This window comes from Loxodonta africana, chromosome 24 (assembly GCF_030014295.1).
Source record: "Loxodonta africana isolate mLoxAfr1 chromosome 24, mLoxAfr1.hap2, whole genome shotgun sequence".
In the NCBI taxonomy this organism is placed as follows: domain Eukaryota; kingdom Metazoa; phylum Chordata; class Mammalia; order Proboscidea; family Elephantidae; genus Loxodonta; species Loxodonta africana.
This window is the reverse complement of record NC_087365.1, coordinates 51,112,706-51,136,516: the sequence shown is the minus strand read 5'-3', so window position 1 is coordinate 51,136,516 and position 23,811 is coordinate 51,112,706. Positions and strand designations below refer to the sequence as shown.

The following is a 23,811-nucleotide window of genomic DNA, read 5'->3' as shown; positions in this document are numbered from 1 at the left end:
ATCAATGAGCAGAAGCTTCAGAGAAAAAGATTTTGGTGCTCGGTGAAATTCATGTAGCAGTCTCACCTTTTAAGCAATATCATAAATGAATAACATGAAGACCCAAGACCCTCCTGCTGCAAAGCAGGATTTAATAAAGCGGACAGCCTCTTAGATGTACCTGAACATGCTGGAAAGCAGGGGAAATACCAAGGGGCCAGAAAACCAAACTGAAAGCCAGCAGCAAGTGTGTGAAGTGGTGTGCTGCTGGGGGTGGGGCGTCATAATGACTCTAAACGGGACTTGGTTTTAACAGTCACACCAGGGTAGGGGATGAGGCCCACGTGCTCTGGCAAGAAGTTGGAAATGAAACTCCCACAGAAAGTGGTGGCCCTTGCTACCCTCTCAGTGAAAGGAGGGCCTAGAGAACATTTTTACTGGGGGCAAGTCACACCTCTGCTAGAAGCACTTCCCACCCAAGGCTCTGAAGCATCAATCTCAGCAGATGCGGGGTGCTGGGGGTTTGTCCCTGCTGCCTTCACTTCTGCTGGACACTCTGAGGCCTCCCATGGCCAATGCCACTCTTCATGCCAAATCCAAGTATAGACCATTGAATAATAATGGCATCCAGCTCACAGTGCCGTTTGTATGTGTATTTGAGTTTTACTAGAGCAACGCTAACGCCCTGAACATCCCCATTTTGCCCACAATGGAACTGAAGAGCAGAGATGTGAGTGACTAAGTCAGAGTCCCTCAGCTGGTGAGTGGTGGAGACAGAAGTTGGTCTCAGATCAATCTGACTACACTTACACACACTCTCACACACACATATTTTCTCACACACCCATACACATATTCTTTCACATACATACACATACATACTGTCACACACACACTCATACACATATATTCTCACTCTAACAGATACCCTCACACACACCCACATACTCACACTCAACCTGTGAATGAGGGGTTACTCCAGTGTGAAACAGCACACAAATAGCCAGAGGAGGTGAGGGAGACTGCTGGTCACCAGCTGCCCCACAGTGATCAAGTCCACCTGAAGGCTTTCCTGCAGGTCTTCTGGTCGCAGGGGGTCCTGGGGTCACCCCAGATCCAGGGGACCCTGGGGTGATTAAGCTAGCAAGACTGGGTAGCTGGGTGAGATTCCCTGTCACCCAGTGGCCCTTTGTTGCTGCTCAGTTCCAGACACATGCAACAGACTATTATTAAAGCTTTAATTATGTGCTTCCATGTTTTATATTCAAATGTCAGCTTCTCACTGAGACTTTCCTGTACTTAAAATTGCACACACACACACACACACACACACACACCCCTCAGTGCTCCTTGCACCCTTCTCTGCTTTATTTTTCTCCATAGCAGTCAGTGCCCCCGGACATACTATATAGTAAATTATTTACTGTCTACACCCATCCTTCACCTCCTACTAGAAGTCAGCTCCATGACGGCAGGGATTTCTATCCTTTTGGCTCGTTGCTTGTTTCAGGTGCTTGGAATAGGGCCTGGTGCACAGCAGGTACTCTGTAAGTATTTGCTGAATAAATTAATGAGTGATGACAACAGTGATAGCAGTTTTACATGCCTGATCTCGGATCCTCTCAACAGCCCTAGGGGATAGGAATGGAAATTTCCCCCACTTTCCAGGTGAGAAAACTGAGGCTTATGGAGGAAAGACTTCAGAACCCAAGCTGTTCTTGTAGCCATCCAAATTTGGGGTAGCTCACATGTTGCAGGTAGTTAGCTCCATCCCTAAAGTTAGACCAGCAGTTGGATGTCTGATCCCCTTTGCTGTGTTTAACCTGCCCACGCAGGATGCTTCCTGCTGCCTCCCTGAGACTCCCTGTCAGGACCGGGATACTCCTGTTTCCCTCTGCTGGGACTTGCCAGTAAAGGGAAGCTGAGGCTCGTGGTGGAGGGCCAGGTGGGCAATTAGGAGATAAAGCCCCACCAAGGTCCTGGGACGAAAGGAAGTCATAGGCTCAAGGGGGCACTGACCTTTCAAAAGGGTTCTGAGGACGACAAGGACCTGGCCATTGGTAGTGCTTCCGCCTTGCTGTTCCCACCCACACCCCACTCTGAGCACCTTCCAGCCGCAGGAGCCACTTGTTCAGAAAGTTGGCAGGTCGTGATAGCATGACCAACTATCCTGGTTTTAGCACTAAAAGTCTCATGTCCTGGGAAACCCCTCAGTCCTGGACAAACAGGGATGGTTGGTCACCCCAGCTCGTACTCAGTCCAGTTGAGTTTGGGAAGCGGTGCCTGAGTCAAAGGTAGTAGCTGACGTTCATCAGGACTTGACCATGACCGTACCCTACTGTACACTGCCTCATTAAATTTCACAATTTTATGAAGTGGGCACGGTGATTATCCCTTTTACAGGTGAGGAAACTGAGGTTCGAAGAGGTAAGTGGCTAAACCTGGACTCATCAATTCAAGGGCATGTTGTAACATATCTGAAATGGAGAGGTGTCTTAGAACGGACGAAACTGCTGTCCGTCCAGAGGCAGTTGTAAGAAAGTTGTGCATGTGAACAAACTTGGTCATAATTGATCACATTTTTGTCACTTCAGAGTTGTGTGCGTTTTTGGAACTACACAATGTGTTGAGTTCATTTGCTGTTTAAAGTGTCTTCTGAGAAACTATCCCGTGAAGACATTGTTGAACCAAACAACAATATAGCTCATTTAATAAAGCACATTCGCCTTGAGCATTGGGCTCTTTTAAAGAATTACCTATATGGGATTAAGTGGGCAACAGTGACTCTAAAACACAGAGAACTTTAAGGGGCAGAGAGTCTAAGCCAAGGGTGGTAAAGCAGTATGAGCAGAGATGGGGAGAATGGTGATGCAATGTGAAGTATGTCCTGGCAACGACTGTCAGTGAATTATACATGTAAAAATTGTTGAATGGGTGTATGTTTTGTTGTGTATATTTTCACACAAAAAAATTTTTTTTAATATTAAAAAAACAAAAAGTCTTCTAAGATATGACATGAAGATTCAGCTTTAAGACAAAAAGTAACGACTCTCTATACCCAGAAATGCCTGGAAACAGTAGCGGAGGTCAATTGGATATTAATGAAGCAAATGTTTGTTGTTAGAGGAACACCTGCAGGTCTGTTCTTACAAAGTTACCAACCAAGAAGGGCCATTCAAAAAAACCAAACCCATTGCCTTTGAGTCGATTGCGACTCATAGCAACCCTGTAGGACAGAGTAGAACTGTCCAGTAGAGTTTGAAGGAGCGCCTGGTGGATTCGAATTGCAGACCTTTTGGTTAGCAGCTGTAGCACTTAACCACTATGCCAGCAGGGTTTCCCCAAGAAGGGCAGATTCCCTCAGTTAGGCAAAGCTGGGTTAAGTTCTGGTGCTGAGATGCTTGGATAAGGATTGTCTGTGCCAGTGGTTCTCCAACTTGCATGTGCATCAGGATCACTTGGAAGCTTTTTGGGCCACAGATTACTGGGCCCCAGTGCCAGAGTTGCTGATTCAGTGGGTGTCATAGTCTGGGTTCTCTAAAGGAACAAAACCAGTGAGATGTTAAATAGATATAGAGATTTGATTTCACGGAAATGTCTCATGCAATTGTGGGGACTGGCAAGTCCCAAATCAGTGAGTCAGATGACAGGCTGATGACCTTCGCTGGTTCACATGGTTGCAGGGGTTGGCAAATCCAAAATCTGCAGGTCCGGCGACAGGCTGGAGCCCTCTGCTGGCGCATGTCCTAGGAACCAGGGTCAGATGCTGAGAAGATTGCAGGAACCAAAAGAGAGTGGGCTTTGCCAGAGGATCCATTTATATCATGAATGCAGGCCACGCCCCCTAGGAAACTCCCTTTTCAAATGATTGGCTGCTCACATCAGATCACAGAATGGGAGGTGATAGTAGTGTCTGCCAAACCGCTGAGAATCATAGCCTAGCCGAGTTGACACATAACATTCACCATCATAGGAGGTCTGGGATGGAGCCCAAGAATTTGCCTTTTTAGCAAGTTCCCAAGTGATGCCGTTGCTCCTGGTAAGAAACTACTCTTTGAGAACCAAGCCACACCCATAAAAGAAAGAGCAGTAGCCATATCCCAGAGAGTAGATGAAAACATTTCAACAAGAGGCAGGTGTGGTCGATTCATGCCACAGAGACCTGGCCTTAAGACAGTTTGTCAGAAGCTGTCTGCTGACTTTAAACAAAAGCCATTTTACTTCCTGTGACACATCCCAACTGAGAACATTGCAACCATACATTTCCTCAAATACCACCAAAAACCAAAACCAAACCCATTGCCATCAAGTCGATTCTGACTCATAACAAGCCTGTAAAACAGAATGGAACTGCCCTATAGGGTTTTGCAAGGCTGTGACCTTTATGGAAGCAGACGGCCACATCTTCCTCCCATGGAGCAGCTGGCAGGGGCAAATTGCCGACCGTTCGGTTAGCAGCCAAGCACTTAACCACTGCACCGCCAGAGCTCACTCAAATACCAAGTGCCGACACATCCAGGTGTCCTTTGAGATGCATGAGGATTATCCTGTCATTGCCAAAGTTCCTTTAGAGATGGAGACCAGGAGCCTGAGTTTTATATCAAATGTCCAAAGATGTCTAAAGGAGCTCAGCCAATCAATATAAAATGAAATTTCTAAAAATATGAAATCATTATGTCGTGATGTATTTAATAAGCCGCATATTTTTTATTACTAGGAGCCCTGGTAGCGCAGTGGTTAAAGTGCTCGGCTGCTAATGAAAAGTAGGCAGTTTGAATCTACCAGCCGCTCCACAGGAGTAAGATGTAACAGTTTGCTCCTGTAAAGATATGTAGCCTTGGAATCCCAATGGGCAGTTCTACTCTGTCCTGTAACGTTGCTGTGAATCAAAATCGACTGAACAGCAATGAGTTTGGATGTGTTTGTTATTTTTATTAATGGCCCATAAAATAATGGTGTATCTTACAACCTGTAACATCTTAGATCCGAAGAAATATGGTATTTGTTTTAATGTGTACAGCAGAATGTAATTAGCACCTCACACCTGTGGCGTGGATAATTAGTTCCGCCAAAGCCAAAATAGGTAGTGATGTTAGGCCTTCGTTGGTTGACATACAAGGAGTTCCTAATTTATGACATGTTCAAGTTACCACAAACCGCACTTAAAACCATCCTTTTTTTTTCGTTTTCCTGGTACGTCTTATCATTAGTGATAAATACTACATACACAACGTTGCAGAGCATAAGTGGCTGGTGTTACTCTCAGATGGTCACTCGTAGATACTCAGTTTTATGGTTTACTCTTCCATTGCTTAAAAACATGGACCCAAACACTGATTGCTTTGCTAAAGTCAGTATGCAGATTTGGAAAGCAGTGGGAAGTTACTGTGAAATATACGAAGAAAAAAAGGAAGGGACCATATAGACAACTGTGACTAATTTTCTGACTAGAAATGCCATCGGCATTCCCAGGTGTAATCCAGATCACCCAGAACCTTCCACAGTTGGAGTTACTACAGCAACTGACAAAACGCCAACTTCGTCTAGCTCGCCTTAATTGTTGGAGTACATTTTTATGATTTATGTATTTTTTATGTATGTATATGTATTAAAATGTATCTGTAGTTTACATATAATGTTTCCAACCCTGAAAGACAAATAAAGATGGGTTTTATAAAGATACTGACAATAAAAGGCAATAGTAATGAAAACAAACAAAAAAAAAAGAGGTGTTCAACTTACATCAGAATTGGCTTAAAACTGAATCATTACAAAGGAACCCCATTGTAAGTCAGGGACTACCTGTAAATGTATTCAGTGAGCAAAATGGCAAAAATGTTGAAGGTGGTACATTTGGGACTGAAGTTTGGGAAATGGAATGTAACAGTGGCTCTCGAAATTGTTATTATGGGACGGCTTCACTGCAGAGTCCTACCAAGCTTTCAGAGAAGAGTTAACACCACTACTGCTAAAGGTATTTCAAAGCATAGAAAAGGATGGAATACTACCTAACTCATTCTATGAAGCCAGCATATCCCTGATACCAAAACCAGGTAAAGACACCACAAAAAAAGAAAATTACAGGCCTATATCCCTCATGAACATAAAAAACAACATAGATGCAAAAATTCCTCAACAAAATTCTAGCCAGTAGAATTCAATAACATATCAAAAAAAATAATCCACCATGACCAAGTGGGATTTATACCAGGTATGCAAGTTAGTTCAATATTAGAAAAACAATTAATGTAATCCACCATATAAATAAAACAAAAGACAAAAACCACATGGTCTTATCAATTGATGCAGAAAAGGCATTTGGCAAAGTCCAACACCCATTCATGATAAAAAACTCTCAGCAAAATAGGAATTGAAGAAAAATTCCTCAACGTAATAAAGGGCATCTATACAATTTTTTTTTTATACAAAGCCCACAGCCAACATCATCCTAAATGGAGAGAGCCTGAAAGCATTTCCCTTGAGAACGGGAACCAAACAAGGATGCCCTTTATCACCACTCTTATTCAACATTGTGCTGAAAGTCCTAGCCAGAGCAATAAGGCTAGACAAAGAAATAAAGGGCATCTGGATTGGCAAAGAAGAAGTAAAATTATCTCTATTTGCAGATGACATGATCTTATACACAGAAAACCCTAAGGAATCCTCAAGAAAACTACTGAAACTAATAGAAGAGTTCAGCAGAGTTTCAGGTTACAAGATAAACATACAAAAATCAGTTGGATTCGTCTACACCAACAAAAAGAACATTGAAGGGGAAATCACCAAATCAATACCATTTACAGTAGCCCCCAAGAAGATAAAATACTTAGGAATAAATCTTACCAAAGATGTAAAAGACCTATACAAAGAAAACTACAAGGTACTACTGCAAGAAACTAAAAGGGACCTACATAAGTGGAAAAACATACGTTGCTCATGGATAGGAAGACTTAACATTATAAAAATGTCTATTCTACCAAAAGCCATCTATATATACAATGCACTTCCGATCCAAATTCTAACTACCTTTTTTAATGTGATGGAGAAACAAATCACCTACTTCATATGGAAGGGAAAGAAGCCCCGGAGAAGTAAAGCATTACTGAAAAAGAAGAAGAAAGTGGAGGCCTCACTCTACCTGATTTTAGAACATATTATACAGCCACAGTAGTCAAAACAGCCTGGTACTGGTACAACAGACACATAGACCAATGGAACAGAATTGAGAACTCAGATATAAATCCAGCCACATATGAGCAACTGATATTTGACAAAGGCCCGGTGTCAGTTAATTGGGGAAAAGACAGTCTTTTTAACAAATGGTGCTGGCATAACTGGATATCCATCTGCAAAAAAATGAAACAGGACCCGTACCTCACACCATGCACAAAAACTAACTCCAAATGGATCAAATTAAAATTAAAGTCTAAAGCGATAAAGATCATGGAAGAAAAAGTAGGGACAACGTTAGGAATGCTAATACAAGGCATAAACAGAATACAAAACATTACTAAAAATGACAAAGAGAAACCAGATAATCGGGAGCTCCTAAAAATCAAACACCTATGCTCATCCAAAGACTTCACCAAAAGAGTAAAAAGGCCACCTACAAACTGGGAAAAAATTTTCAGCTACATCTCCAACCAGCACCTGATCTCTAAAATCTACATGATTCTGCTAAAACTCAACCACAAAAAGATAAACAACCCAATTAAAAATTGGGCAAAGGATATGAACAGGCACTTTACTAAAGACATTCAGGCGGCTAACAGATACATGAGGAAATGCTCTCGATTATTAGCCATTAAAAAAAAAAAAAAAAAAGACACATAAATTAAAACTACAGTGAGATTCCATCTCACTTCAACAAGGCTGGCATTAATCCAAAAAACACAAAATAATAAATGTTGGAGAGGCTGTGGAGAGATTGGAACACTTCTATACTGCTGGTGGCAATGTCAAATGGTACAATCACTTTGGAAATCGATTTGGTGCTTCCTTAGAAAGCTAGAAATAGAACTACCATACGACCCAGCAACCCCACTCCGCAGAATATATCCTAGAGAGGTAAGAGCCTTTACATGAACAGATATATGCACACCCATGTTTATTGCAGCACTGTTTACAATAGGAAAAAGATGAAAGCAACCAAGGTGTCCATCAACGGATGAATGGATAAATAAATTATGGTGTATTCACACAATGGAAAAGTACGCATCGATAAAGAACAGTGATGAATCTGTGAAACATTTCATAACATGGAGGAACCTGGAAGGCATTATGCTGAGTGACATCAGTCAGTTGCAAAAGGAAAAATATTGTATAAGACCACTATTATAAAATCTTGAGGAATAGTTTAAACGGAGACGAACACAATCTTTTGTGGTTACAAGAGGGTTATTCACTGATTAGATCGTAGATAAGACCTACTTTAGGTGAAGGGAAGGACAACACTCAATACAGGAGAGGCCAGCACAACTGGACTAAACCAAAAGCAAAGAAGTTTCCTGAATAAACTGAATGCTTCGAAGGTCAGCAAAGCAGGGGCAGGGGTAAGGGGACCATGGCTTCAGGGGATGTCTAAGTCAATTGGCGTAATAAAATCTATTAAGAAAACATTCTGCATCCCACTTTGAAGAGTGGCGTCTGGGGTATTAAACGCTAGTAAGTGGCCATCTAAGATGTATCAATGAGTCTCAACCCACCTGGATCCAAGGAGAATGAAGAACACCAAGCTCACAAGGTAGTTATGAGCCCAAGAGACAGAAAGGGCTACATGAACTAGAGACTATATCATCCTGAGACCAAAAGAAATAGATTGTGCCCGGCCACAACTGATGACTGCCCTGACAGGGAACACAACAGAGAACCCCTGAGGGAGCAGGAGAACAGTGGGATGCAGACCCCAAATTCTCATAAAAACACCAGACTTAATGGTCTAACTGAAACTAGAAGGACCCTGGCAGTCAGGGTCCCCAAACCTTCTGTTGGCCCAGGACAGGAACCATTCCCAAAGCCAACAACTCATCAGACATGGATTGGACTGGACAATGGTTTGGAGAGGGATGCTGGTGAGGAGTAAGCTACTTGTATCAGGTGGACACTTGGGACTATGTTGGCATCTCCTGTCTGGAGGGGAGATGAGAGGGTGGGGGGGGGGTTAGAAACTGGAAAACGATCACGAAAGGAGATACTGGAAGGAGGGAGCAGGCTGACTCATTAAGGGGAGAGTAAATGGGAGTATGTAGTAAGTAAGGTATGTATAAGTTTATATGTGAGAGACTGACTTGATTTGTAAACTTTCACTTAAAGCACAATAAAAATTATTTTAACGTAAAATCGTTATTATGTCCTCTCTGCTGGACAAGTTCACTCAGTAACAAGCCCCAAACAGTTGTAATTAAGCCTCATTTTAAGCCAAATTTTTACGTAACAAATTATAATAAAGGTAGAAAGAAAATATTTCCAAGCACCAGACCATAGGCTGTTTCATTAACAAAGTAGTCACAAAATTCTTTTATAAGAAAAGAAAAAGAAATTTGACACTGCCTACTACATATTTTATAGTATTTCCTATTTGAAGGTTTTGGGGGCTTTTTTTCCTTCAAAAACTTCAATGCAGGTACACAAAAGACTTGAAAGCAGGGACTCAAACAGATACTTGTACACTAGTGTTCATTGCAGTGCTCTTCACAATAGCCAGAAGGTGGAAACAATCCAAGTGTCCATCAACAGAAGAATAGATTTAAAAAAAAGTGATGGAATCATGCAGTGGAATATTATTCAGCCATAAAGAAAAATGAAGTTCTGACACATGCTACGACGTGGATGAATCTTGAAACCTTATACTGAGTGAAATAAGTCAGATACAAAAGGACAAATATTGTAGGATCCCACTTATACGAAATATCTAGACTCGGCCATATAGACACTTATTAGTGTTTATTGCTTAAGGGCTACTAAGTTTATGTTTAGGGTGATGAGAAGCACTTTGAAACAGATACCTACTGATGATGGTTGTATTCACAACATGGTGAATATAATTAATTACACATTTAATTGAAATGTACACTTAAAAATGGATAAAAATGGCATTTTGTTATGTGTATTTTACTACAGTAAAATTAAAAAATAAATTTCAGTATGGGCTGAAGGATTTTTTGGTAGGGGTACTCATGTTCAGGAGAGCATTATTTAGATTTGTAAGGCTAGTTTTGCCCAGAATTCCTTTTATTCCCTCCTTTTGGGTACTTTATTAGGGTTTTTGATACAGCTTATGAAAGTGCCTGTATCAGTTAGAAGTCATTTGACTGCAGTTAACTAAAAACCTACGTAGAGTAAATTATAGGGGCATTTATTGTTTATTTAACAAGAAGCCTGGATTGGGGTGGTTTCAGGGCTGTGGGTCAACATCTGATTCTCTTGCTTTCCTCTTATGTTTACAGAATGGCTGCCACAGATCCAGGCATCACATCTTTACTCCAGCATGTCCAAAGACAGGAGTAAGGGGTAGCCAAGGCAGCAAGAGTGAGCTTTCCTCAACTGCCTCTCTTTTTCCCCCTGCCTTTTTTTAAAAATGAATCAAGGAGGGAACTCTCTTACAGAAGCTCCAAGCAATTATTCTGTAGCATCTCATTGGCCAGATCTGGGTTCCATGACCGGCCGTAAGCAGCAAGGGAGACTTGGAATTCAATCTAGCATGTTTATTCTCTACAAAGGGGGACAGGCAAAGGAATAGCTGTTGGGCGCTCATATTACAAAAGTTAATAATTATGATATCTTTTAGTTTCAGCTCCAGAATTTGTGTTCGAACATGGCTATCAAACTTACCTGCCCACGGAAAGCAACGAAAACCAGACAGCCACCGTCATCTCTCTCCCTGCCAAGTCACGCGTCAAAAAGCCTGCAGCCCCACCTGCTCAGAAAAGGCTTAACTGTTGCTATCCAGGTAAAGGGAGCAGTACGTCCTGTTTGTGCAAAGAATATGACATTTAACCAAGTTTCAAGCTCTTCTCCCAGGTTCCCGAGAACTGGATGCTGACGTGCTCCAGGCTACCATCCCTGGCTTAAAAGCCCTATACCATTTACCTTGGCACTTCTGAGTACTCTGTCTCTGACCCTCATCATTGTGCATACGGATGTTAAGAATTTTATATTTGTGGGCTTTGCAATGGGACTTAGGAGATTCAGCTTTCTGTGAATTTGTCTTCCTGGGCTGTAGCTTAGGCAGATACCCAGAAAGATATCTTCCTTTTCTTTCTTTTTTAAAAAACTTTTCATTTTGAAATAATTTCAGACTTACACGAAAGTGGCAAAAACAGTACAAAAAAATTTCTGTGTACCTCTCATATTGATTCCCTAAAGGTTAATATTTTACCGTATTGTTCATTCTCGCCACATATACATATGTTTTTTTCTCAAACCATTAGAGACTGAGTTGTAGGCATGCTTCCGTTTTACTGATGTGTATTTCCTAAAAACAAGGAAATTATTTTATCTACCCAATCATCAAATCTGGAAATCAGCATTTATACATACTTTTATCAAATCTGGAATCCCTGGGTGCAAATGGTTAAGCGCTGGGCTACTGACTGAAAAGTTGGCAGTTGAAGTCTACCCAGAGGCACTGCAGAAGAAAGGCCTGGCAGTCTACTTCTGAAAAGTCAGCCATTGAAAAGCCTGTGGAGCACAGTTCTACTCTGACACACATGAAGTCACCAAGAGTCAGAATTGGCTTGATGGCAGGTGGTATTATCGAATCTACGGACCTTATTCTATTGACTTGATTCAAATTTTACCAGTTATCCCATGAATGTCCTTTATAACAAAAGAGAAACATTTTTTTTTCCTCTGTAAGCCAATTCAGAATTACACATTACATTTTGCTTTTATATGTCTTTAGATTCCTTTAATCAGGAGTAGTTCCTCAGTTTCTGCCCTTCCTGACCTTGACATTATTTTAGAGTACAGACCAGTTATTTTGTAGCATATGCCTGCAGTTTGGCTTGTCTGATTAGATCTACTTAATGCAATCTTAGCAGAAACCTCGGAAGCGATGTGATATCCTTCTTGGTGCATTATATCAGGAGGCACCTGTTACCTGTTTGTCCAAGTTCTGTGACGTTAATTTCGATCATTTGGCTACGGTGGTTTCTGCCAGGTTTCTTTACTCTAAAGATTGTATGTATCCATGAGCCCCTGAAACAATTGCCCTGAGATAATCTTTAAACTTTAAACCAAAAATATCCCCTGAAGCCTTCTTAAAACTAAACAGTAGTTTAGCTTAACTTGTAAAATATGTATGCCTTAAGCATTGTGCTCTTTCAATAATTTCTATATGGGATCAAATTGACAACAGCAACTTGAAAGATTAAATAGGAACCTTAGGGGGCGGTGAGTTTATGTTAATCGGGGAGGAACAACTCAGAAAATGAGGGTGAGAATGGTTGCACAACTCAAAGAATGTAACCAATGTCACTGAATTGTACCTGTAGAAACGGCTGAATTGGTGTACGTTTTGTGTGTATGTTAACAACAACAACTGGAAAAAAAAAAAAAAGATTATATGTATCCTTTTGTAATTGATCTTTCCTGGATTTTATTTTAGGTTGCCAATTCAAGACGGCCTATGGCATGAAGGACATGGAGCGGCATTTAAAAATTCACACGGGTAAGTAACACTTACCACATGCGGGTTGAACACCTGCTTTGTGCTAGGTGCTGGGATGCAAAACCTCATTGGCTCAAATAAAAATTAACTAAAAATAAGAGGCTCATTTTTACACATTTTTTTTGGCAGAAAATGTTTAAAGCAATAAAATCCAGTGCCAGAGAGGATGTGAGAAAACTTTGCTAGTGGGAATGTGAGCTTACTATAGACGTTTTGAAAACTAATCTGGCAAAATTAATTGCAATGTGAATGCACATATTCTCATTTTGTGGAGATATTCCTGTAAAAATAAATGTACCTGTGTGTAAAAATAAATGTACCTGTGTGTGTATGAGTTTGTGTATAATTGGCAAAGAGAAAAATAAGGGGGAAGAAAGTAATTTTTGCTCTATCATTGGATACAGTGAGCTTGTGTTATTTTGACAATCGTGGAGAATGTAATAGAGGTAGTCCCCAACTTATGATGCGGTTCCATTCCAACAACTTTGTCATAAGTCTGTTCTGACGTAAGTCGAATACTTCATTTTGTTTTTTTTTTTTAGTTTTCGTTATTACTGTTTTTATTATCAGTGTCTTTATAAACCATAACATTGAACATCTCGAGTGAACATCTGAGAATGATAATGTCATTCTCAAATTACATGCTGCAACATTGTATGTGGTACATATTACTAATGATAATATGTACCAAAAAAAAAAAAAAACGGTGGTCCTAAGTGGGGTTTGTCATAACTCGAATACATCGCAAGTCAGGGGGACTACCTTATTTAAAAAGGCGGGAAGCGGGAGGAGATGGTGAATCGTTGCTTAAGGGGCTCTGAGTTTCTGTTAAGGGTGATGGAAAAAACTGGAAATGGGTAGTGGTGGTGATTGTACGGCGTGATGAACATAATGTCACTGAATTGTACATGTAAAAAAAAATGTTGAAATGGCAAATTTTTACCACAATAAAATAAAAAGGAAAGAAAAAGATGAATACGTGGAAAAAGAAAAAAGTGATCATGTCTCATGATTTTAATTTTCTTTACTATATTATTTGTATGCTTCCCAGACTTTCTACATGGAGAAGAATTTGCTTTTAGGCTACTTTTAGCAAAGTATTAAAAACCCAGTGCCGTCTGAATTCAAAGAGTATAAATGCATACAGGGCAGGACCACATTGAAATTTGGCTTTGGCTTCATAAACTGCCCAAAGGCTGCCGTTCAGCCTCAGCCTTTGGAAAATGAAATGGCTAACAGTTATTTCTTCTGTCCCTTGGCCATGACCAATATTGCCTTATTGCATCGGGGTCACTATCATATCTAATCAGCCTCACAGCATCAGATCACTTGGAATTATTATACTTACCCAAACATTAAGTTTCAAATACTGGTAAGCATTTTCAATATAACGAGGAATGAAACTCGCCTTTCAGTTTCATTTGTCAACGTTCCGTCAGTCCATGATACCATATTTATCACTGAAAGAGTAAAGCACTCTAATTATTAATAATGATTGAAAAAGCATTGTATAAATATAAAGGAGGGTAATGACCTTAAGTCTGTTTCCGCAGACATTCAGAAATCCTCTTCTTCACACGGTTAGCCAATCCTGTGTTTCCAATCTGGGATCGTTTCCACGTAACTGCAGGGTCTCTGTTGTCTTCACGCTGGAGAGTTGCTAAGATGGTGTCCTTCCTTTCCTTAGTTACTTTCAAGGAGGAAGATGTGCTTCATAACCGTGTAACAACAGCAGGGCTCTTTATTGGTAGAACCAGCTGAAAACAACCCAGCTCCACCACCATCACACAGATACACAGTATGGCAACACCAAGAGCTACTTAGCAGCTGACGGTGCTGAGAAATTAATTGTTCCTGAATTTTAAAATTTGGCCGCTAAAAGTTTTAATAATCAAATTATTTTAAATAAACTTTTAGAGATAGTTTTAAATTCCAGATGTTCACTCTGTGATGAAAGCGATCAGCTTTGGCTGACAACTGATTTTAGCACTTAACTATCAAGCCTTCGGCCAGAATATGCATTTGCTGCCCTTGAGGTGTGAAGTAAAAAAGTGAAAATCCTGACCCGCAACCCACCACCTTCTAATCCCATGCCCCAGAAGTTACCAGCCTTGATGGTCTAGTATGTATCATGCCAAAATTTTTACATACCTATACTGGGCCTAAAAACACACACAATTTATTTTCTTTTCCTCCTTTGTTAAGTTAGTACTGTATACACTATCAAGGATCCTTGGTGGCACAGTAGTCAAGTACTCAGCTGCCAACCAGCAGGTCAGTGGTTTGAACCCACCAGCCGCTCTGTGGGAGAAAAGACCTGGCGACCTGCTCCTGTAAAGATTACAGCCTAAAAAACCCTAAGGGGCAGCTCTATAGGGTTGCTAATAGTCAGAATCAGCTCAGTGGCACACAACAACAATATACGCTATCACTGCAACTTGCTTTTTTCCATTTAGTGTTGGATGTCTTTCCACATCAGGAGCCCCGGTGGCCCAGCGGTTAAGAGTTTGGCTGCTAACCAAGTGGTTGGCAGTTCGAATCCACCAGCCGCACCCTGGAAACACTACAGGGCACTTCTGCTCTGTCCTTTGGGGTTGCTATGAGTTGGAATTGATTTGATGACAATGGGTTTGGTTTTGGTTTTAAGGAGCTCTGGTGGTGCAGTGGTTAAAGCACTCAGCTGCTAATCAAAATGTCAGCAGTTTGAACCCACCAGCTGTTCCACAAGAGAAAGAGGTGGCAGCCTGCATCTGTAAAGACTACGGCCTTGGAAACCTTATGAGGCAGTTCTAATCTGTCCTGTAGGGTCGCTATGAGTCGGAATCCACTCGACAGCAATGGGCTTGGTTTAGTTTTTTCCATGTCTGCTTCCTTCTTTTCAGCGGCCAAGTAGGGAATTGGTTCCTTAATTGACGACACATACCTACAGTGAAATGCTGTCGCGTTGTGGATGTTTAAGGATGTGAAAAAAATGATTGAAATGGTTTCACATGCAAGAAAAGTAGTCACTGGAGAGGCAGGGTGGCATTGTAGCTAAGAGGGCAAGACCATCCTGGGTGTAGTCCCAGCTGTTGAGAAGATTAAATAACATGATTCAAAGGTACAATGCCTTTCAAAAAGCAGGTGTTGAAATTGGGTGGGACAAGAGGTTCTTTTTGTACCAAAAAACCACACACGTACACACACGTGCAAAGAAGACTGGAAAAATATACAGGAGAGAATTAGCAGTTTGTGGGTGGCAAGTTGGTATATGTATTAATGAGGTAACATTGAGCTGCTATAACAAGGAAGCTTATGGGGCTTAAACAAGGTAGAGGTGTATTTCTCTCTCACATAACTGCCCATTGTTAAGCAGGTAGTCTAGGCAGGCAGGCAGCTCTGCCTACGAGATCATGCAGGGCCTTAAGTTCCTTCTATCTCATTTACAAGATGCTGAGTTGCGTTTTGTTGCCGTGCGTTACGTTACCTTAGATTATATTACTCCATCGCCTGCAGGTGTCCTACCCTCGCCTGGCTCAGTTAGCAAGAAGAGGAAAAGAGAAAAAGTGAAGGACAGGCAATTTCCTTTTACCAAAGTGACATACCTTACTTTCTTTGCCATTCATTGGCAAGAACTCAGTCACAGATTGACACCAAGCTGCAAGGGAGGCTGGGAAATGGGATCTACAACTGGTCAGCCATTGTTCTTGGGTGCTGGCTGGTTGATTCTGACTCACAGTGACTCCACGTGACAGAGTAGAACCACCCCATAGGGTTTTCTTGGCTGTAATGTTTACACCAGGTCTTTCTCCTGCAAAGCTGGTGGGTGGATTCAAACTGCCAACCTCTCTGTTAGCAGCCAAGCGCTAACAGTTGGTGCCACCAGGGCTCCTTTGGTCAGCCATGAGATCTGCTAAAACTTAGAGAGTCTAAGTTTTTAGAGCGGGGCTCTATTGTGAAGAGGAAGAAGGGGAGAATGGATACAAGGGACAATGAGCAGTTCTTACTTAGCTGTACCTTAACATGTTCTTTTAGTTGCTTTCTAGTCTTGAATAACAAAAAAATTCACATTTACTGTAGGAAAAACAGAAAATACCAATAAGCAAAATTAAAAAGAAAAACCCAAGTCCGTTGCTGTTGAGTCGATTCCAACTCATAGTGACCCTAAAGGACAGAGTAGAGCTGCCCCATAGGGCTTCCAAGGAGCAGCTGATGGATTTGAACTACCAACCTTTTGGTCAGCAGCTGTGGCTCTTAACCACTGCATCACCAGGGCTCCATAAGCAAAACAGGAGGAGGAAATTCCCCTCTCCCAAGATGTTAGCTGATTGCCAGTTATCCAGCTTTGAGTTTTCTAAATATTCTGGGGCGACTGTATTCCTTTTTTCATAAGAGGGGTGGGAAGTAAGCTTTTTTCTTTTTAAACCTGGCTTCCTGATGCATCTGTGTATATGTTTGAAGGAGACAAACCCCATAAGTGTGAAGTCTGTGGCAAGTGCTTCAGCCGGAAGGATAAACTGAAGACCCACATGCGGTGCCACACCGGCGTCAAGCCCTACAAGTGCAAGACGTGTGACTACGCCGCAGCCGACAGCAGCAGCCTTAACAAGCACCTGCGGATACACTCCGACGAGCGGCCCTTCAAGTGCCAGATCTGCCCCTACGCCAGCCGCAACTCCAGCCAGCTCACCGTCCACCTCCGATCCCACACGGGTAAGTCCCTCAGGTTGTTCTCTCCTGATGCTCCTAACTTCCTATTGCTTAAATCATGAGCGCATCTTTAAAGCACCTGGATGAATTTAGTCACAATGTAACTAAATGAATTGGGAATGTGTAGTCATCCCAGTGTTTGCAGTCTCGCCTTTCATCTGTCCAGAAGAGCCTTTTTGAGGAAAATACCAAACCAAACTTGTTGCCATGGAGTCGATTCCAACTCATAGCAACCCTATAGGACAGAGTAGAACTACCCCATAGGTTTTCCAAGGAGCAGCTGGAGGATTCAGACAGCCAGCATTTTGGTTAGCAGCCGAGCTCTTAACCACTGCGTCACGAGGGCTCCTTTTGAATAAAAGACGGGGAGGGAAGTCAAATTTATAAGTATATATGTGTGTTTACATAGCTCTATATAAGTTTTTAACTTGTTCACTAGTAAATTATGTAATTGAGGAAGTACACTATGTGAAATCAAGACATAAACAATGCATCTTTAACCACTTTCTACGTAACGTGTGAGCTAAGCATTTCACTTTATCAAGTATACTCTGCTTAGTTCAGCATGGGAAAGCTTGGTTGAAAAATACATAGAAAAGGCAGCAGAGTCAGTAACTCAACAAGTTACACAGATTTTCCTTCTGGTGAGTGTATAGGTTAGCTATTGACACAGTGACACTGTGTAACGACAGCCACAAAACCTCAGTGGCATATGATAATAAGCATTTATGGCCCACATGCCATAATGAGGTCAGCTGGAGTTGGCTAGACAAATCTGTTGATCTTGGATGGGCTTAATCATATGTGTGGGGTGGGCTGGATGTCTGCTGAACTTGGCTGGGGTAATCAAGATCTGCTCTACAGAGTTTTCCTCCTTCTACTGGGACCAGTGGACTAGCCCAGGCTGGTTGGTCTCACAGTGATGGCAGAGGGGCAAGCCCCAGCGCATAAGCCCATTTCAGGCCTCTGCCTGCATTAAGTGTGAAAACATCCCATTGGCTAAAACATGTTGCATGGGTGGACCTGGTGGGGTTTAGCTTACCCACCGTGGGTCGTCACCACAAGGTTACATGGCAAAGGTTAGGGATATAAAGAAGAGTAAAGAATTGTGGCCATGTTTACAAAGGACCACAACCTACCTTCCTACCCACCATCATTTACATCTCTCCCATGTGCAAAATGCGCTCACCCCCTCCCAAAACTGCTACAAGTCTTATCCAATCATAGGATCATTAAAGAACAGTATCCTGGGATCTTTGTCAGGTTAGGATATGGCTCCTCTTGATCTAAAGGCCTTTGAAGTAAAAAGATAAGTTATCTGCCCTAACACAGCCATCATGCAATGGTGAAACAGAGCCAGGATAATGGTGATAATCCTGACATTCAAAAGGGAGAGATTGAGAAGCACTTAGCAGTCCATAGCGTTTCTGAAACCCTTCTGGGGACAGGGAGTGTTTCTCGATTGCTCCCTGGCTCTTGACTCTTGCCTCCTGGAACATCCTTCCCATCATCTTCCTTAGCTATGTGCTTTGAGAAACTCTCAGCCTGTTTCCTGCCTATGGAAAGCTTTTTACATTTTGTTTTAGTCTAGGCTGACAAAAGTTTTGCCAGTGGTGCTGTCTTAAAAACTTTGTGAGTTTCCTTTGTATCCATGTGCCAAAAGCCACACCCCTAATTCTTTTGAAGACTTGCCTCCCTCTCTAAACTCAGTTATGGGCCCTGTCGGCATATCATGCTTCTGTGGGCTCCATTCCTTGAGATTTCTGGAAATCCTTTTGTACTACTGAGAGAGCCAATTCGGCACCAACTTAATTCTTTTAGAGGGTTTAACAAAGCGTCACTAAAATCCGTTCCCTGGATATAATCTTTGTCTCCAGGCTTTATCTTACTGTAAAAATCTTTTTCTGGCTGGCAAGGCTAGAGATGAGAAACTTTGCCAACCCAGCAAGTCACGGACTTTCTACATTCCCTCTAAATTCTGCTTAGAAAACGGCCAGTTCTTTTTTGACTTGTCTCCTTCTTGTAGGACCGTACCATATGCAGCTTGTAAGACACTGGAATGAATCTCTTTCCTGAAGCCCAAAAGTTCATTAGGTGCATTTTCTATCTTCTTAAGTTACCGCCGGTGACAGTTTTACCAAATGTTTTGTCATTAAATAGTATGACTTGCCGTTTTTCTAGTCTCTATCTGCTACCCAATCCCGAAGACAACAGTTGCCATTGAGTCGATCCCGACTTACTGCGACCCCATGTGTGTCAGAGTAGAACTGTGCCCCAGAGGGTTTTCAGTGTCTGAGTTTTCAGAAGTAGGTCACCAGTAAATATCCAGGATGTCTCTGGGTGCACTCAAATTGCCAATCTTTTGGTTAGCAGCTGAACGCTTAACTATTTGAGCCATTCAGGGATGTTTCTGTATGACAGCACCCTGTTTCTAGGTGCCAACATCTGTATCAGTTATCATCAAAATAATGCAGTGAAACCAAAAAAAAAAAAAAACCCACACACAAAACCTCAGTGTCCTGGATTGAATGATGTCCCCCCCCAAAATGTGTTTATCAATTTGACTGGGCCATGATTCCCAGTATTGTGTGATTTTCCTATATGTTGTAAATCTTGCCTCTGATGTTAATGCGGGAGGATGGGTGGCAGTTGTATTAGTGAGGCAGGACTCCGTCTACAAAATTTGATTGTTTCTTGAGGCAATCTCTTGAGATATAAAAGAAAGAAGCGAGCAGAGAGATGGGGACCTCATACCACCAAGAAAGCAGTGCCAGGAGCAGAGTGCATCCTTTGGAGACAGGGTCCCTGCATGGAGAAGCTCCTAGTCTGGGGGAACATTGATGAGAAAGCCGACAGAGAGAGAAAGCCTTCCTCTGGAGCTGATGCCCTGAATTTGGACTTTGAGCCTACTTTACTATGAAAAAATAAATTTCTCTTTGTTAAAGCCATCCACTTGTAGTACCTCTGTTACTGCAGCACTAGGTCACTACACTCAGTGACATACAGCAAACAATAAGCCTTTTTTGTTCATGTTTTCTGGGTCAGCTGGGAATTGGCTGGGCAGGTCTGCTGATCAGGGGTGGGCTCACTTACATGTCTGGGGGTCTCCTGGCTGTGGGCTGGCTGTCCACTGGCCTTGGCTGGGGCGGTCTAGTTCTGCTCCGCATATTTCTTAGCCTCCTCCTGGGACCAGTGGGCTCGGCCAGGCTTGACCTTCTCATGGCAATGGTGGAGGTACAAGCAAGCAAGCCCCAGCACACAAGGCCTATTTCAAGTCGTTTAACAGCCATTGGCCAAATCAAATGACGTGGTTGATCCTAGTGTCAGGGGTTGTGGTAGGTCTACCTGTCCCTGTGGGGAGAGCATGCAGAACTACACAGCAGAGGCCATGGATACAGGTGAGGGTCAGGTTGGGGTCAGGGGGAAGAGATTTAGGCCCATTTTCTTTTTTTTTTTTTTTTAATAATTTTTATTGTATGACAAATCAAGTCAGTCTCTCACACAAAAACCCATATACACCTAATGAGACAGCCCGCTCTCACCCTCCGCTCCCTCTTTTCGTGTCCTTTTCGCCAGCTTCTAACCTCCTCCACCCTCTCATCTCCTGTCTAGGCAGGAGATGCCAACATAGTCTCAAGTGTCCACCTGATCCAAGAAGTTCACTTCTCACCAGCATCCCTCTCCAAACCATTGTCCAGTCCAATCCCTGTCTGAAGAGTTGGCTTCGGGAATGATTCCTGTCCTGGGCCAACAGAAGGTCTGGGGGCCATGACCACCGGGGTCCTTCTAGTCTCAGTCAGACCATTAAGTCTGGTCTTACGAGAATTAGGGGTCTGCATCCCACTGCTCTCCTGCTCCCTCAGAGGCTCTATTGTGTTCCCTGGCAGGGCAGTCATCGGTTGTAGCCAGGCACCATCTAGTTCTTCTGGTCTCAGGATGTTGTAGTCACTGCTTAGTGTGGCCTTTTCTGTCTCTTGGGCTCGTAATCACCTTGTGTCTTTGGTGTTCTTCATTCTCCTTTGATCCAGGTGGGTTGAGACCAATTGATGCATCTTAGATGGCTGCTTGCTAGCGTTTAAGACCCCAGACACCACACTTCAAAGTGGGATGCAGGATGTTTTCTTGATAGATTTTATTTTGCCAATTGATTTAGATGTCCCCTGAAACCATGGTCCCCAGACCCCTGCCCCTGCTGTGCTGGCCTTCAAAGCATTCAGTTTATTCAGGAAACTTCTTTGCTTTTGGCTTAGTCCAATTGTGCTGACTTCCCCTGTATTGTGTGCTGTCTTTCCCTTCACTTTAAGTAGTTCTTATCTACTATCTAATTAGTGAATACTCCTCTCCCATCCTCCCTCTCTTCCCCCTCTCGTAACCACAAAAGAATGTTTTCTTCTCAGTTTAAACAGTTTCTCAAGTTCTTATAATAGTGGCCTTATACAATATTTGGCCTTTTGCAACTGACTAATTTCACTCAGCATAATGCCTTCCAGGTTTCTCCAATGTTTCACAGATTCCTCACTGTTCTTTATTGATGCGTAGTATTCCATTGTGTGAATATACCATAATTTATTTATCCATTCATCCATTGATGGGCATCTTGGTTCCTTCCATCTTTTTGCTATTGTAAACAGTGCTGCAATAAACATGGCTGTGCATATATCCGTTCGTGTAAAGGCTCTTATTTCTCCAGGATATATTCCAAGGAGTGGGATTGCTGGGTCGTATGGTAGTTCTATTTCTAGCTTTTTAAGGAAGCGCCAAATGGATTTCCAAAGTGGTTGTACCATTTGACATTCCCACCAGCAGTGTAGAAGTGTTCCAATCTCTCCACAGCCTCTCCAAAATTTATTATTTTGTGTTTTTTGGATTAATGCCAGCCTTGTTGGAGTGAGATGAAATCTCATTATAGTTTTGATCTGCATTTCTCTAATGGCTAATGATCGTGAACATTTCCTCATATACCTATTAGCTACCTGAATGTCTTCTTTAGTGAAGTGTCTATTCATATCTCTTGTAGGGCCATTTTCTTAATCCACTACAGCAAGTTCAGATATTGGCATAATTATGCCCAAGTGATTGTCTTTGGAAATCTTCCCCAGCCTCAGTTGGAGGAGCTGAAGGATTTATTTATGAAAGTAGTTGAGAATCATTTCGACTTATAAGGATAAACTTGCCATTTATTAAAAAAAAAACCTGCTGCCGTCAGGTCAATTCCGACTTACAGCGGCTCTATAGCACCTTTCAATTGGTCCAGAAAAGGTGTGTTTTCTAAAAATTTCTCTGTGTGTCATGTATGCACTCTGTCTATGGAATACACCTTTTCCTTTAAATAAATCTGTGGCACTTGTAAAATTTTAAGTTAATAGGGTTTTGTTTTTATTCTCCCATAGATTTGATCAACTGCATTGTCATTTGTCTTCGTTGCAGCCTCAACTCGATTGATCTTTCAGCTTACATATATTAGTCGCTTACACTAAGTCATTCAACAAACACTGAATCTGTGCTATGTACCAGATACTGTGGGGAGCAGGTCATGGACAGGAACAGGCATAGTTGTTTGCTTCAGCAAGTGTATAGTCCATAGATCTGTTTATTGACCAGGGTGCCTAATTTAAGGAATAAAGCTGTGTTAAAGAAAAGAAGGGATTTAAACCCTTTGCTTTCATGTCAAGAAGTGTTAAATCCTGCAACTCAGCTGTGAGATTGGGTTATCTGGCTTTTCTGGGGTTCATCTCTGTTGGTTGCTAAAGAAGTATAAAGCCCATCCTGTAAGCTGGGCAGGGATGTCACTGAATAACCTAACAGAACATTCAGAAGCAGGAATTCTTTTTTTTTTTTAATATAATTTTTATTGTGCTTTAAGTGAAAGTTTACAAACTAAGTTAGTCTCTCACACAAAAACTTACACACACTTTGCTACTTACTCCCAATTACTCTCCCCCTACTGTTACAGCCAGCTCCCTCCCTCCACTCTCTCTTTTCGTATCCATTTCTCCAGCAGAAGCAGGAATTCTTAATCTGGGCCTATAGACACCTCCCCTCAAGGGTTCCTGAACAGAGCTCAGAAGGTCCATAACTTGGATGGGAAAAAAAAATGACATTTTCATTCCTTCCACTAACCTCTACTGAAATTTGGCATGTCCTACAATTATGAAAATAGGCAAGAAATCTGATAACAGTGCATGTGACCTTGCCACAAGTTGAAATCAGATATTTTCATAAAACATCACAGTTGTTTCCAATAGATCAAAATCTCTTTTATATCCTGTTCTACTTAGAAATCATGGACCCGCCGCTATAGCTTGTTATTTAATGCATTAATGAAGGACATGCGTGGTCATATCACAGTTTTTTTCTTTCAATATTTTGATAACTATTTCAAGATAATTGATTTCTTTGATATTCCCTTTGATGTTTATTTTTGTTCATTTTATGCATCTATAGCATTATTCTGAGAAAAGGCCTGTAGTAGT

General features: G+C 41.9%; 1 protein-coding gene across 3 annotated transcripts in view; it reads left to right on the top strand.

Moving 5' to 3' along the window:
* Positions 1-23,811, top strand: part of ZFP64 (ZFP64 zinc finger protein) — an 89,030-nt gene that overhangs the window by 12,111 nt on the left and 53,108 nt on the right. For all 3 annotated transcript variants that reach the window (XM_064276226.1, XM_064276225.1, XM_064276224.1), the window contains exons 3-5: positions 10,766-10,927; positions 12,587-12,649; positions 17,090-17,341. In XM_064276226.1, the coding sequence (XP_064132296.1) occupies positions 10,766-10,927; positions 12,587-12,649; positions 17,090-17,341 (477 nt within the window). The remainder of the gene's footprint in view (positions 1-10,765; positions 10,928-12,586; positions 12,650-17,089; positions 17,342-23,811) is intronic.